Below are 15,238 nucleotides of genomic sequence, written 5' to 3'. Positions count from 1 at the left end.
AACAGTGTTGGGGAGAGTACAATGCGGGTAGGGGTGGGAGAGAAGACATGTAAATGTAATAAATTGGGGTGGGGGGAGATAGAGGACATGACATTGTAATAAATTGGGGCAAGGTGAGAGAGGCAAATTATAATTGGCAAATTATAATTATTGGGGTGGGACCCACAGTGCTGGCTTATCAAATTATATTTTGAATGATGGGTTGCACAGTGGTAAATTATATATTATTGGTGTGGTGCATGTGTGTATTCAGTGGCGCAGTATAGGGGACTTTTCTTTATCGCAGTCAACGTCGCCATGTACTCTCCAGCCTAAATTTAACAATGTGGCCTGCATTTTAATTTGAGACCCCTGGAAGAAAAAAACATATATTTAGCTGAGTGAAGAACACAAGAAATGAGGGTGAAGAAGCATGATGTAACCAATCCAAGGAGCAACAGAGAGCAGATCAGCCAGATTGCAGCATTTATGATGAACTGAAGTAGAGTTAATAGTGAGTTGAGTCAAGAAATTAGGAGGCGATTCATTAAGACTGGTATAGTGCACACCAGTCTTAATGAACGACTCACTGGAATACACTGATTGGCACCCAGTGTGTGCCACTGCCAAAAATATATGCCAGCCGGAGGAAACTACGCCACATTAGTGGACTAACTTATGATGAATTTGATGTGCGGATATGACCACGCTCTGTCATGCCCAAAAAATAAACAATTATTCTCACCTCCTCTCTCCTCCAGTGCTGCGTCCGGCTCTGCTGCTGACAGGGATCTCACTGTGCGAGCCGCGCATGGCGTAACTGTCATGCGCCCTCACACTGTGAGATGCTGTGCCGGAATAGTCACCGTTCACCACGCCGGGACTGTGTGCGTGGGGAGCAGTGACTATTCACTCTCCTTAATAGCGCGCACACTGTAGCCGCAGCACGGCTCCTGCTGTGGCCGGTGGTCACGTGTGCCCACTATTAAAGACCATGAATATTCACTACAACCCATGGGAGTGGGGAGCAGTGAATATTCATTTTCTTTTGTAGCAGGCACAGTGTAGCCTGCAGCAGGCGGCTGCTGCCTCCTGTGCCCTGCTCCTCTGCCGCTCCCCCCACCACCTACAGCCACAATATATATATATATATATATATATATATATATATATATAGATATATAGGTATATCTATATATACACAGTTAGGTCCATATATATTTGGACAGAGACAACATTTTTCTAATTTTGGTTCTAGACATTACCACAATGAATTTTAAACAAAACAATTCAGATGCAGTTGAAGTTAAGACTTTCAGCTTTCATTTGAGGGTATCCACATTAAAATTGGATGAAGGGTTTAGGAGTTTCAGCTCCTTAACATGTGCCACCCTGTTTTTAAAGGGACCAAAAGTAATTGGACAATTGACTCCAAGTCATGCCAGTAATTCAAGCTGTTAGTCATCAGGATTGCATTGCCTCTGGGAAGCATGGGAGCTGTGATTGCCTGAAGATAAGATGTTTCTCACACAAGCTAACTTTAATTGAATAAAATGTATGTACATAAATGCTGCAGCAACACTTAACATCATTAAAACACTGACCGGTAAAGTAAATAAAATTATCTATCTCCGGACAATGAAACCTGTAAAGGAGGGAGACTTATTAGGCTGCAAGTGCTGTTAGAATCATAGAATCATAGAATCATAGAATGGTAGAGTTGGAAGGGACCTCCTGGGTCATCTGGTCCAACCCCCTGCTCAAAGCAGGATTCACTAAATCATCTCAGACAGATGTCTGTCCAGCCTCTGTTTGAAGACGTCCATTGAAGGGGAACTCACCACCTCTCGTGGCAGCCTGTTCCACTCATTAATCACCCTAACTGTCAAAAAGTTTTTTCTAATATCTAATCTGTGTCTCCTCCCATTTAGTTTCATCCCATTGCTTCTAGTCTTTCCTTGTGCAAATGAGAATAAAGATGATCCTTCTACAATGTGACAGCCCTTGACATATTTGTAGACAGCTATTAAGTCTCCTCTCAGTCTTCTTTTTTGCAAGCTAAACATTCCCAAATCCTGCAACCGTTCCTCATAGGACATGGTTTGCAGACCAGTCACCATTCTGGTCGCTCTTCTCTGAACTTGCTCCAGTTTGTCTATGTCTTTTTTAAAATGTGGTGCCCAAAACTGTACACAGTATTCCAGATGAGGTCTGACCAAAGAGGAGTAAAGACCGATAATGACTTCACGTGATCTAGACTGTATGCTTCTGTTAATACATCCCAGAATTGTATTTGCCTTTTTTGCTGCTGCATCACACTGTTGACTCATGTTCAGTCTATGATCTATTAGTATACCTAAGTCTTTTTCACATGTACTGTTGCTTAGCTCTATTCCTCCCATTCTGTATATGCTTTTTTCATTTTTATTGCCCAGATGTAGTACTTTGCATTTTTCCCTGTTAAAAACCATTCTGTTGGTTGCTGCCCACTGCTCCAGTTTATTTAGGTCTTTTTGAATCCTCTCTCTCTCTTCTCTAGTATTAGCTATCCCTCCTAGCTTTGTGTCATCAGCAAATTTAATCAGTTTACCCTCAATTCCTTCATCTAAATCATTGATAAAGATGTTGAACAATACAGGTCCCAGGACGGAGCCCTGTGGTACCCCACTTGAGACATTCATCCAGCTGGATGTGAAGCCATTTACAACCACCCTTTGAGTCCGATCACTAAGCCAGTTATGAATCCACCTAACAGTTGCCTGGTCCATTGCATACTTGGTCATTTTTTCAATAAGGATGGTGTGAGATACTTTGTCAAATGCTTTGCTGAAGTCAAGATATACTATATCTACAGCATTTCCCTGATCCACCCAGTCAGTGATTCTGTCATAGAAGGAAATTAAGTTAGTCTGACATGACTTGTTAGTTACAAACCCATGCTGACTCTGGTTAATCACTTCATTCTTATCCATGTACTTACATACATGTTGTTTAATAATTTGTTCAAAGATCTTTCCTGGTATAGAAGTCAGACTCACCGGCCTATAGTTCCCTGGGTCCACCTTCTTCCCCTTTTTGAAGATAGGAACAACATTTGCTCTTCTCCAGTCTTCTGGGACTTCTCCTGTTCTCCAAGAATTTTCAAAGATTATGGAGAGTGGTTCTAAAATTTCTTCTATGATCTCCTTCAGTACTCTGGGGTGTAATTCATCTGGACCTGGAGACTTGAACTCATTTATGTTAGCTAAATATTCCCTCACAATCTTTCTGTTTACAGATAACTTGGATTCCTCTATTCCTCTAAAAGGACAGTGAAGATCAGTTGATGTTACATTTTCTTTCTGAGAGAAAACAGATGCAAAATAGGAATTAAAAAGTTCGGCCTTCTCAAAATCCTCTCTTACCATTTCTCCATTTTCATCCTGTAAAAATCCTATAGCATCTTTGACTTTTCTTTTACTTTTGACATACCCCCAAAATCCTTTTTTATTGCTTTTGACATCTCTTGCAAGCCTTAATTCATTGTCAGCTTTAGCTAACCTGATACGTGCCCTGCAGGATCTGCAGACTGCATTATAATCTTCTTTAGATATGCCTCCCTCTTTCCATTTAATAAACATTTCTTTCTTTCTTTTTAGCATGTGTTTAAGTTCTGTGTTCATCCATCCTGGTTTCCTTAAATGCTTCCCATTCTTCCTACTTTTCGGGATTGTTAACGATTGTGCTTTGAGAATTTCATTTTTAAAAATTTCCCATCCTTCCTGGACAATTTTGTCCTTAAGGACATCCAGCCATTGGATCCCTCCTATTCTCTTTCTGAGTCTCTTAAAATCTGCCTTTCTAAAATCTAACCTTGAAGTTTGAGTAAAAAAACAGTAAAAGTTGAGTTGAAAACAGTAAAAATGGACAAGCGTAATGATCTGAGCAACTTTAACAAGGGAAAAATTAATGTCTAAAGAAGTCAGCCCAGTTCTGAAAAAGCATTCTTTGGACAGATGAAACTAATATCAACCTATACCAGAGTGGGAAGAAGAAAGTATGAAGAAGTCTTGGAACGGCTCATGATCCAAAGCACACCACAACCTCTGTAACACATGGTGGAGGCGGTGTGATGGCATGGGCATACATGGTTTCCAATGGCACTGGGCGCTAGTGTTTATTGATGATGTGACTGAAGTCAGAAGCAGCTGCATCAATTCTGAAGTGTACAGGGCGACACCGTCGGCTGAGATTCAACTAAAAGGTTGATTGGACGGCGCTTCACAGTACAGATGGACAATGACCCAAAACATACTGTGAAAGCAACTCAGCACTTTAAGGAAAAGGAGTGGAATATTCTGCAATGGCTGAGTCAATCACCAGCTCTCAACCCCATGGAGGATGCATTTCACATTCTTCAGAGAGGAAGAGAACTAGAACTCTAGTGCCACCTATAGGAAGTAGCAATCCTAAAAGTTAAAATTGACTCTTATCACATTACTTAGGATAATAGCCAAGACTAAAATATGTAAACTGAGATTTTGGTTTTGGCTATCATCCTAAAGGCCCCGTCACACATAACGAGATCGCTAATGAGTCACGGTTTTGGTGACGCAATAGCGATCTCGCTAGCGATCTCGTTACGCCTGACAGGTAGCAACGATCAGGCCCCTGCTGTGAGATCGCTGATCGTTACAAAGCTTCCTGGACCATTCCTGGGTCGTTGCGCTCCCACTGGGCAGTGTGCATCGCTGTATTTGACACCTTATCAACAACCTCGTTAGCGATTCAGAACTGAGACATGTAGGAGTGCATAAATTGGACTTTTCTGCGCTCCTTGTCCCCGATTGGTGGTCGCTACTGCGTCCTTGTTTTTTCAGATCTCACCAGCGTTCTCCGGCTGTGACTCCACTTTGAAGAAATCAGGCATCTTTAGCGAGGTAGGTATTGTTTGGGGTCTCAAATGGGTTTCCATTTTTAATGGAGACGCAGTAGAGATCCCATCTGACCGGAGGCGCAGTGTTAAACCAAGGTCACCTGATCAGAACACAGTAGCGTCCACCAATTGGAGATGAGGGGTCGCGGAAAAGTAATTTTATGCACACCTTTCTGACACGGTACAGTCCCTATCAAGATGTGGATCGTTGAAATAGCTGCTGTGTGAAAGCATCCCAACGACCACCGAGATCGTTGGTTAGATCGCTGGGGCGGCCGAGATCGTTGGAAAGTTCTGCATGTTTGACATCTCCCCGGTGATCCCAAAACCGTGACGCAATAATGATCTCCCTAGCGATCTCGCTAGCGATCTCGTTATGTGTGACAGGGCCTTAAGTCATGTGATAAGGCTCCTTGAAGAGTCAATATTGACTTTTAGGATTGCTACTTCCTATAGGTGGTGCTAGAGTTCTAGTTATCTTTCTCTCTGAAGGGACAATTTGCATATTTCACAGAGGAGCATTGTGGCATAAAAGTCTCCTCACCTTGACATGCTTAATATGTCACTCTCCGCAAGGAGAAACGTTACCCCCCTGGATACATGCTCAAGACAAAATTTAAGAACGAAAGACCCACAAACAAGCAACAACTGAAGACAGCTGCAGTAAAAGCCTGGTAAAGCAAAGGAGGAAACTCAGCGTTTGAGGATGTCCATGGCTTCCAGACTTTAGGCCGCAATAGCCTGCAAAGGATTCTCTACAAAGTTTTAAAAATGAACAACTTATTTATGGTAAAGTTAATATGTCCAATTACTTTTGAGCCTCTGTAATGAGGAATGGTTGCAATTCCTAAACGTTTCATGGGATAATATTGTTCAACTTCTTTAATTAAACATGAAAGTCTACACTTCTATTGCATCTCAGTTATTTCACTTTAAATCCAAAATAGTGGCATGCAGAACCCAAATCAAGAAGATTAGTGGATCTGGTTTCTGAACCTACTGTAACTGTATAGGACTCCTCTGTGCAATATACAGCCACATCCTGCAGTACATCAGTCCTCTCCTCTATATACAGTCCTCTCTTGCAGAACATCACTCCTCCTATCTATGTACAGCCCTACCCTGCAATATATTACTTCTCTCCTCTATATAAAGTCCTATCCTGCAGTATATCATTGCTCTTCTCTATATACAGCCCCTTCCTGCAATAATACATCACTCTTCTCATGTCACTTGGATGCACGTGCCCCTCCACCCCTTCTAAGACATTAATCCTCAGAGGCACAAACTCCATTGTAGAGACCACACGCAGTCAGCCTCACAGCTCAGGCAAGGGGCGCAAAGACATCATCGCAACGTCTCTTTCAGGTCATTGACGTCCTGTGAGTGCCCCTACCGTTCTGTAGGCCGCAGGCCTAAATCGAAATGTGTCCTACAGAATGGAGAGTGGTAGGGTAGAGAGACCATGGGTCCCTGCTCTACAACAGGGTTTCACTGTATTGGTGTACAGTGCCCCCTGGTAGCTACGCCATTGCACAGCGCCAAATGTCAATGGGTCAGAGCTGTTTTGGCAGCACCAGAGGGACCTACGTGAAATTATACAGGTGGTTATAATGCCATGGTTGAATGGTGTATGATAAAGTTATAAAATACCAATGTTACAATTGTGCTTTTTATTTTATATAATCCCGTGGTTTAAATGCTAATCTTGTAGAATAAATATAATCTGTGCAAGCTGGCCATAGACACTCAATGTCAGATCCCATCCAATCAGATAATCTAATGTCGGTGTGTCCCTGCTTTTAGTAATAGGTAAATGTAAATGGTGTTCCTTTACAGAGAAAATATCATAATGAATATGAGCTAAACTATTGCCTGTTCATAAAGTAGTATTCAGCATGGCTTTTGTCAAATTTTCATTATTTCATTTTGCTTACTCATTGCTGCAGCAAACCGATGAGACGGGCAGCGTCCACATCAATTCCTGTCCTGGATTGCACCTTTGTACAGGAATATTTCAAGGACGTAACACATGCAATCAAAGCTCTTTCTTGTCAAGACAAACTGAACGTTTTGAGCTCACTGATAGCATGATAGCTCTCGTAAACTTTATATAGTATTTATCTGAACAAGCCCTACATATAAAAATCTGTTTATTTTTGCAGGAGGAAGGTGAACCTCTTCATCCTGGGAGTCTTCCAGATGGCATTCTTGAAACCTCTTTTCAATTTCATTGGTTTGATACTTTGGGCTGATGGAATTTACAATCCAGAAGATGTAAGATATTTCTTTTCATTTAACATTACCTGTTTAATCTTTGTGAGTAACATATTATTGAATGAATTCCTGCGTTAGAACCTTAAATGGAATCTGTCAGCAGGATATCAAACCCCAAACTATTTATATGTACATCAAGCTCTTTCAAAGACAAGTCCAGCAATACCTTTACATGGCCGGTCCATTCTACTGTTGCTGAGAAATTAGCGTTTGGATTGATATGCAAATGAGACTGTATATCTGAAGCCTCTGTCACTCCAGCTCTATTCCCCGCCCAGCGCTGCCTCCTCTAATTTGACTGACGACTCTTTTGCCTGAAGTCACAGCATAGAGGCTGTTAGTCAAGCAGGAGGAAGTGTGGCTGTGTGAGGAATAGAACTGGAGTGACAGAGGCTTCAGATCTAGAATAACACTTCAGCCTCATTTGCATATTAACTCAAACACAAAAGTTACCAACACTCTGCTGACTCAAGAACTTGAAAGTTTCAATACTGCTCTGACATTAACATCAGCACAAAAACTTTGTGCCGGAGCATCAGGACATGGGTTTTCATAGGCAAGCCGCTTCGTGAAAGTCTTACATCACCAAGCACAATGCCAAGAGTTAGGTGGATTGGTCTAAATTATGCCACCACTGGACTCTGGAAACCCCGATTCCAGGGCTGCATCACCCACACCTTTTCTTGCCATATTTGATGTGGAGGCGCTCACTAGGTCACAATATTCATGAGCTGTTTTACCACCACTCACCGCTGATTGGCAGCTTTCTACCTATGCCTAATGAGTTAATAAAAAGTGATCACAAAGTCACATGTACCACAAATGACACTAATGAAAACTACAGCTTGTCACACAAAGAAATAAGTCTTCAAACAGCTCTGCTTATTTCTCTAAAAATATGGAGACCCCCAAAAATGATTTCTAAGAGTATATTAATGGGGCAAAAGTAATAAAACATAAATAAAGCTAACACTTTATTTGTGCGGCTCTGCAAATTCTCTTTCTCTCTCTCTTTCGAAAAAAAAAATCTAGCAGTACCGAACACGCTCGCCCATCACTATGCAGAATTGTGGTCTTGTATACATTTCTTCCCAAAAAGAGTTCGTTTGTTAATATGCCGAAAAAAGTAAAAAACGTATTCCTGGAACGTGGCAATAAAAGTGAAAAAAGTAAACTGGCATAAAGGCCAAAGAGGTTAATAAGCTATGATTTGGTGCAGGACAGTCTTCATCTGTTAAAAAACAAACATACCAGGATATCTAAAGGAGTCCTTTCAAACATGTTTATATAAAAAGGAGTCCTTTGAAACATGTTTATATAAAAAGGGGGCCACCTGTTCGTCAACTTAAAAGAACCCATATGTGTTAGCTAACACCAACATGGTGTGCTCCCATTGATAACAATGGGGACTTTATCATATGTAAAGGGAATCTGTCACTAGGTGTATGCAGCTGTAGCTGAGGGCAGCATAAAGTAGGGGCAGAGAGCCTATTTCCAGCAGAGTCTTGTTTACCTTTTTGCTCACTGTAATACTCATAAAATCATTGTCTTCTTCTTCATGGTCAGTACCCGCTCTTACTATTAATTGACATTTTTCTTCCCACTGTGCATAGTAGAAAGCTGCCAATCAGCGGTGGGTGGTGGTAAAGCAGCTCATGAATATTGCGACCTAGTGAGCGCCCACACATCAAGTATGGCAAGAAAAGGTGTGGGTGATGCAAGAAAAGGTGTGGGTGATGCAAGAAAAGGTGTGGGTGATGCAGCCCTGGAATCAGGGTCTCTGTCGCTGCCTTTTTTTACTGCCTATAGATAAGGCATTATAAACTGGTGACAAGTTCCCTGAATCTGTTTTGTGTAAATTAACAGGGTTTTCCAGTCTTAGCCTACAAGTCTGCAGACAGCTGTGATCCCCTGCTGTCCTGTCTGTATACTCTTTTTCTTCCTCCCCTGCCCAGGAGATGTGGTATGATCAGACCATGTTCCTGCACGGTCAGACACTGCCATTACATAGTACACAGCAGGGGAACATTTATAAGATTGTCTCAGCACAGGAACATTTTATTTAATCACATCCAGTTGTGGAAGTTATTATTCCAAGATCTATTGATTAAAATTCCCTTTGTTCGTGGGGAAACCCCTTTAAGGATTCTGACGTCGGACGCACTGCTCACTGTGTGGGTTCTCCAGTGTCGGGAGCTGTCGACCGTATGACCACAAGTATATGATTTGCATACATGCGGTCACATGCTGACTAGACTGCACTGCATGATTATATGTATATCCTTATATCATATGTATATTATATGTATAACCTTATATTATATGTATATTATATGTATATCCTTAGTTTGTAACGTTAATGTTTTTGCTAAGCAGTATACGAAGCGGTGTATGAAGGCAGCCATTGTGCGGCACTTCACAATATTATAGGTGTGAGGCTCTATATTTTTGTAAGTAAGGTTACTTGCAAGTGATGGAAAGATGGATGTTGCCCCTAAGGATGTCTGTATTCTTACTAATTCATATAGTGTCTTGTAATTTTCAAACATTTTAACATTTTTCTGTGACTTTTAGCTGTCAGGCGCCAGTGCGGCACTATGGATGAATGTGGTCCTTGGCTTCTGTACAGTTTTAGCCCTATGGCCAATTGGGATACTTTTCCGTGAGGCCAGAACTCACTTAGCTGAATACAACATGGGAACAAAATTTGCAGTTTTTCAGGTAAGAATCGAGGAGATCTTTATCGTTTGTCATTGTTTCCTCTATATCCCTATTAGAAGTAGCAAAGCTTTTAACCCCTTCCATCCACTACCAATTTTCCTTTTTCACAATTTTTTCCCCACTCTTCTTCCAAGAGCCATGAATTATCTTTTTGCTTTTCTATTGATTTCATTTGTGGTAAGAGTTGTAATTTTGAATGACGTCATTCATTTTAACATTCAATGTACTGAAAAACGAAAAAAATTCCAGTTGTGGTGAAACTGTGGAAAAATATAATTCCACCATCATTTTTTGTTTTGCTTTTGCGGAGTACATTCTGAGGTGAAGGTGACTCTAAATCATGATTCTCCAGCTCAGTAGGATTCTGGTGACCAAACTTATGTACATTTTTTTCTATTTAAATGGAGAGAAAAAAAATCTGAAAAATTTTCTTTTTTTGGTTTGTGTCATCTTTTCCTGACACCCATAACATTTTCGATTTTTTCATTGATTGAGCTGGTGGAGGGCTTGTTTTTTGTGTGACACTTTGATGGCTTTACTGATGCCATTCTTGGCTATGTGTAACATTTTGATCTGTTTTATTGCATTTTATTAGGGAGAAGTAGTGACAAAAAACCCCCGACATTTCTGCCATTTTGATTTTTTTTGTATTGATGTTAACTAATTGTGTTAATTAATTTTAGATTTTGATAGATCAGACTTTTATGAATGCAGCAATACAAAATATGTTTATTTTAAATTTCTATATTTTCAATGTGGGCGATTTTAACTTTTATCTTTTTTAATATTTAAAAAAACTTTAAAGTTTATTACTTTATTCTTAAGTCACCTCACACTTGAACCTACGATCGTCTCAATACTTAATGTATAAACTGCAATACAACGGACGAGTGGTGTATGCCTCTGTGCACCTCGTCCTGAATCCTACTCCAGTCCCTGCTGGAATAAGATTTGTGGCATAGCAAACGTACCCGTCCTTGTGGTGCAGCAGTATATTGCAGTATGTAGTGAAAATTATGGTCTCCTTGGAAACCCAGCCTTTTGTCAGTGCAACCCATCAGCACACCACTCTCTCATCATGAAAGATATTCAAATTGGTGTCCAAAATGGCACACCACTGAAACTGTGCTACTTAAGTGCTGCTGTCACAGATTGACTGTGGCATCTAAGAGGTTAAACATCAGCGATCAGTGCTAACTCCTGTTGCTGCTGTTAGAGGCAGGTGCTGGCTGTTTAACACAGCTGGCACCCATTGCATATGGAGTGGAAGCAGCTTCTAAGCCCATTCCATACAATTGTACCAGACTCCAGAAAAGAGTTAAAAAAGTTGTCCACTACTTTATATGAACCCCCCCAATGTATCCCCCCGGGGCCCAGAAATGTTTTTGTAAATACCTTGCGGTGCCTTTTCTGCCTCTGAGTGGCGCTATCGCTGGCCGTTACTGATGTCACGTCAAGTGAGATGTGACATCAGTGATGCGATCCCCGCGGTGGATGCTGAGCTGTGGGCGGTGTTACCCAGAACGTCACACCCAGCATCCACCGCGCGCTTTCCCAGTGCCTGAGGAGAGGGAGAGAGTGCGGTGGATGCCGGGTGTGACGTTCTGGGTAACGCCGCCCACAGCTCAGCATCCACCATGTAACACAGAAGTGAGTACCCCCTGCTGCTGCCGTAACATGACGTGACATCAGCGGGTGTCAGAGCCGGCTGCAGCCGGGAGTCGCGTGATGCCTGTGATAGCGCCGCTCACGGACAGAAAAGGCACCACAAGGTATTTAGAGAAACACTTATGGGCCCTGGAGGAATACATTGGAGGATCATAAAAAGTAGTGGACAACCCCTTTAATGTTTTCAACCCACCATAACAACCTATCATTAATCAGTATAGATAATAAGTTGCTGATCTCCGGGACTCCAGAACTGAGAACCAAATCCTGAGTAAGGGGCTCTGTAGTTCCTACTTTGTATACACTGATGGCCAAGCACGGGCAACACCTCTCCATTTATTGTCTATAGGACTGACGGACGTAGCAAAACCAGGTCAATTACATATATTTAGTATATTATGTCAACAGTGTGTTGTACGCACAAAATGATAAATTGAACATAATTGATTTCTTTTTCAGACGCTGCTTATCCTGACCACACTACAGTCCTCTATCTTTAGTATTCTGGGCAATACAGGAGTGCTTCCTTGCGTGCCTCCATATGCATTTAAAGCCAGATCTCACTGTGAGTTCATTGTCCATTCTTAATGGGAACTGTACTTTCAACAAACTTTGCGTGAAGTAATAGTAGACGCGAATATAAGAATCTTTGTAATATATCTTAGAATAGGGGTGAGCAATTAATTTTTCCAAGGGGCCACATGAGAGACTAACTGTTGTGGAGAGCAAAACCAACCAGCTAAACTTAATTCTGCTTATTATTATTGTTTTATATTTTTATCACTTAATATTAAGCAGAATTAAGTAGAGTGCTTCGCTGCTACTGTAATACGTTTATATAAAGCAGTAAATCATACTGCTCCTGTTATACAGTCCTTGTACCTTGATCAGCAGCTCCCAACACAGCATGATGTCCCCACAGTATGATGTCCCCATATGGTATGATGTCCCCACATAGCCCCTAAAACAAGATGTCCCATCAAACAGTATGATCTCCCCACAAGGCCCCCTTCACAGTATTATGTATCCACACAGCTAAACACAATAAGAGGGAAGAGACATGCAATACTACGGGGATCACCATAAAAAATACAAATACTTTATTGGGATACACAAAACTACACATAATAGTTTAAAAACATTTAAAAATCACACAAAAGCACAGATGCCTGCAATAAGGCTATGTCATGCCGTCCCCTCTACTACAAGATATAAAGGTACATAGTAGAGCCTATCCTCAGAAAAAACAACAAGTATACACATTAATATGATTAGAACCAAGTGTGGAGATTATAAAAGGTCAAATAATCCAAAACCATAGTGCAACTCTTCCTGAAATAAGGTCTATAGGAAAAGTGCAAGTGCAACCTTTCCACAAGTAAGGTATAAAGGTAAAGATCAATATAAGAACGTGCAAGCTCTTACTTTAGTTCACTCAGATAAATGAATGCAATCCAGGGTACCCAATGAGGATAATAAAAACATACAAGCACATGTTCCAATCCGATATTAAATTGCAACAAGCGAACAAACACATTAGGTTTCTGAATCTCAATCCCCATGTAAACCACTACCTGCAGAAGTGAGCTGCAGGAATGCAGCTGTTGTACCATGATAAGTAGGACCTAAAATCGCTGGAACATAAGGGAAAGAGATGTAGGATAAAACCAGTGGCTCAAAAAAGTGGGAGAGGGAGGCAAGACAGAGACATCCTGACGCGTTTCGCCATTAATTGGCTTCCACAGGGCCTTGTAGTCTCACTACACAGTATTAGGTCCCCATACAGCCCCATGTGCAGTATGATGTTCACACACAGCCCTCATGCACATTATGATGTCCCCTACACAGAGCCCATGCACATTATGATGTCCCCTACACAGAGCCCATGCACAGTATAATGTCCCCTACACAACCTACAGTTATATGAAAAAGTTTGGGCACCCCTATTAATCTTAAGCTTAATGTTTTATAAAAATTGGTGTTTTTGCAGCAGCTATTTCAGTTTGATATATGTAATAACTGTTGGACACAGTAATGTTTCTGCCTTGAAATGAGGTTTATTGTACTAACAGAAAATGTGCAATCTGCATTCAAACAAAATTTGACAGGTGCATAAGTATGGGCACCCTTATCATTTTCTTGTTTTAAATACTCCTACCTACTTTTTACTGACTTACTAAAGCACTTTTTTTGGTTTTGTAACCTCATTGAGCTTTGAACTTCATAGCCAGGTGTATGCAATCAAGAGAAAAGCTACTTAAAGTGGCCACTTGCAAGTTGTTCTCCTGTTCACACCGTTCCCCCGCAGCTTCAGTATGTGCTGTGTACTGAGGCAAAGTTGGCGTAATGTAGCGATATCACACTGAGCAGAGGGCGGCCACATGGTGAGGGCGCTATGGCATAAAGACCTCTGGCCCTCCTAGTCCACATCAGAACAGCCGAAGGACCGCATTTTCCCTCCTATGTCTTAGAGCATTCTGCTCCTTTCTCCATTGTTCTGCTCCTTCTGTCCATTCACCATCCACCGAAAAAATAGCTCAACTCTGTCATTGCTCAAGACAAGTCAGGCTGCCAGTCCTGTGAAGAGTCAGGTTACACCTTCTATTATACTCTTAAGGGGAGGAGCAGAGTAAGAAAACAAGCAGAGGCCGAACCAGAAATATTGTGATGAGCTTACTAAAGTCTTTTTACCTCAAACCAAGAGCTGGATTCAGGTCTACACTGCTCAGCCCAGCTGTGCATTTTCCTCCATGCTGATGTTCCTTTCTGCGTGCTAACGAATAAGAGCAGGAACCTCTCAGTATGATGTGCTGTATATGGGACACCTTATAGCAGATAGTTTCTTTTCCCATCAGCTCAGAGTCAATTGCAAGTTAAGAGCCAGAGCCTGTAGAGTAGAAAACTGGGGGAAATGCAGGATACAAGTTATATAATGGCCAGAAATGGTCTTATTCCTCATTTACACACACAAGAAAGCTTTTTTGAAAAAGTTGCTTGAATGCACATTTACCTTACTTTAAAATGTTAGTTATAAATAGAAAGGAGTATACATATATTTTACGGTCTTCTATTCTTTTTATTATATGAATATATAACAGTATATTTGCAAAGTGGTGTGGTTTATATACAGTGAAGGAAATAAGTATTTGATCCCTTGCTGTTTTTGTAAGTTTGCCCACTGACAAAGACATGAACAGTCTATAATTTTAAGGGTAGGTTAATTTTAACATTGAGAGATAGAATATCCCAAAAAAAATCAAGAAAATCACATTGTATAAATTAGATACATTTATTTGCATTTTGAAGTGAGAGATAAGTATTTGATTCCTCTGGAAAACAACACTTAATACTTGGTGGTAAAACCCTTGTTGAGAAGCACAGCAGTCAGATGTTTTTTGTAGTTGATGATGAGGGTTGCGCACATGTCAGGAGGAATTTTGGTCCTCTCCTCTTTGCAGATCATCTCTAAATCATTAAGATTTTGAGGCTGTCGCTTGGCAACTTGGAGCTTCAACTCCCTCCATAGGTTTTCTATGGGATTAAGGACGGGCTAGGCCACTCCATGACCTTAATGTGCTTCTTTTTGAGCCACTCCTTTGTTGCCTTGGCTGTATGTTTGGGGTCATGCCAAAGAGCTAAATTTTTGTCTCATCTGACCACAGCACCTTCTCCCAATAA

The 15,238-nt window shown here is 41.1% G+C and overlaps 1 protein-coding gene across 1 annotated transcript in view; it reads left to right on the top strand.

Moving 5' to 3' along the window:
* The window catches only part of SLC51A (solute carrier family 51 member A), a 34,997-nt gene that overhangs the window by 16,537 nt on the left and 3,222 nt on the right, over positions 1-15,238 (top strand). Inside the window, exons 6-8 of the mRNA XM_073675208.1 lie at positions 7,060-7,171; positions 9,746-9,892; positions 12,020-12,125. Coding sequence (XP_073531309.1) covers positions 7,060-7,171; positions 9,746-9,892; positions 12,020-12,125 — 365 coding nt within the window. The remainder of the gene's footprint in view (positions 1-7,059; positions 7,172-9,745; positions 9,893-12,019; positions 12,126-15,238) is intronic.

Source organism: Phyllobates terribilis, unplaced genomic scaffold (genome assembly GCF_046119375.1).
Source record: "Phyllobates terribilis strain yellow unplaced genomic scaffold, ASM4611937v1 Scaffold_3__8_contigs__length_932513732, whole genome shotgun sequence".
Taxonomy (NCBI): Eukaryota; Metazoa; Chordata; class Amphibia; order Anura; family Dendrobatidae; genus Phyllobates; species Phyllobates terribilis.
Note: the sequence above shows the minus strand (reverse complement) of the source record. Positions and strands in the feature narration are given on the sequence as shown.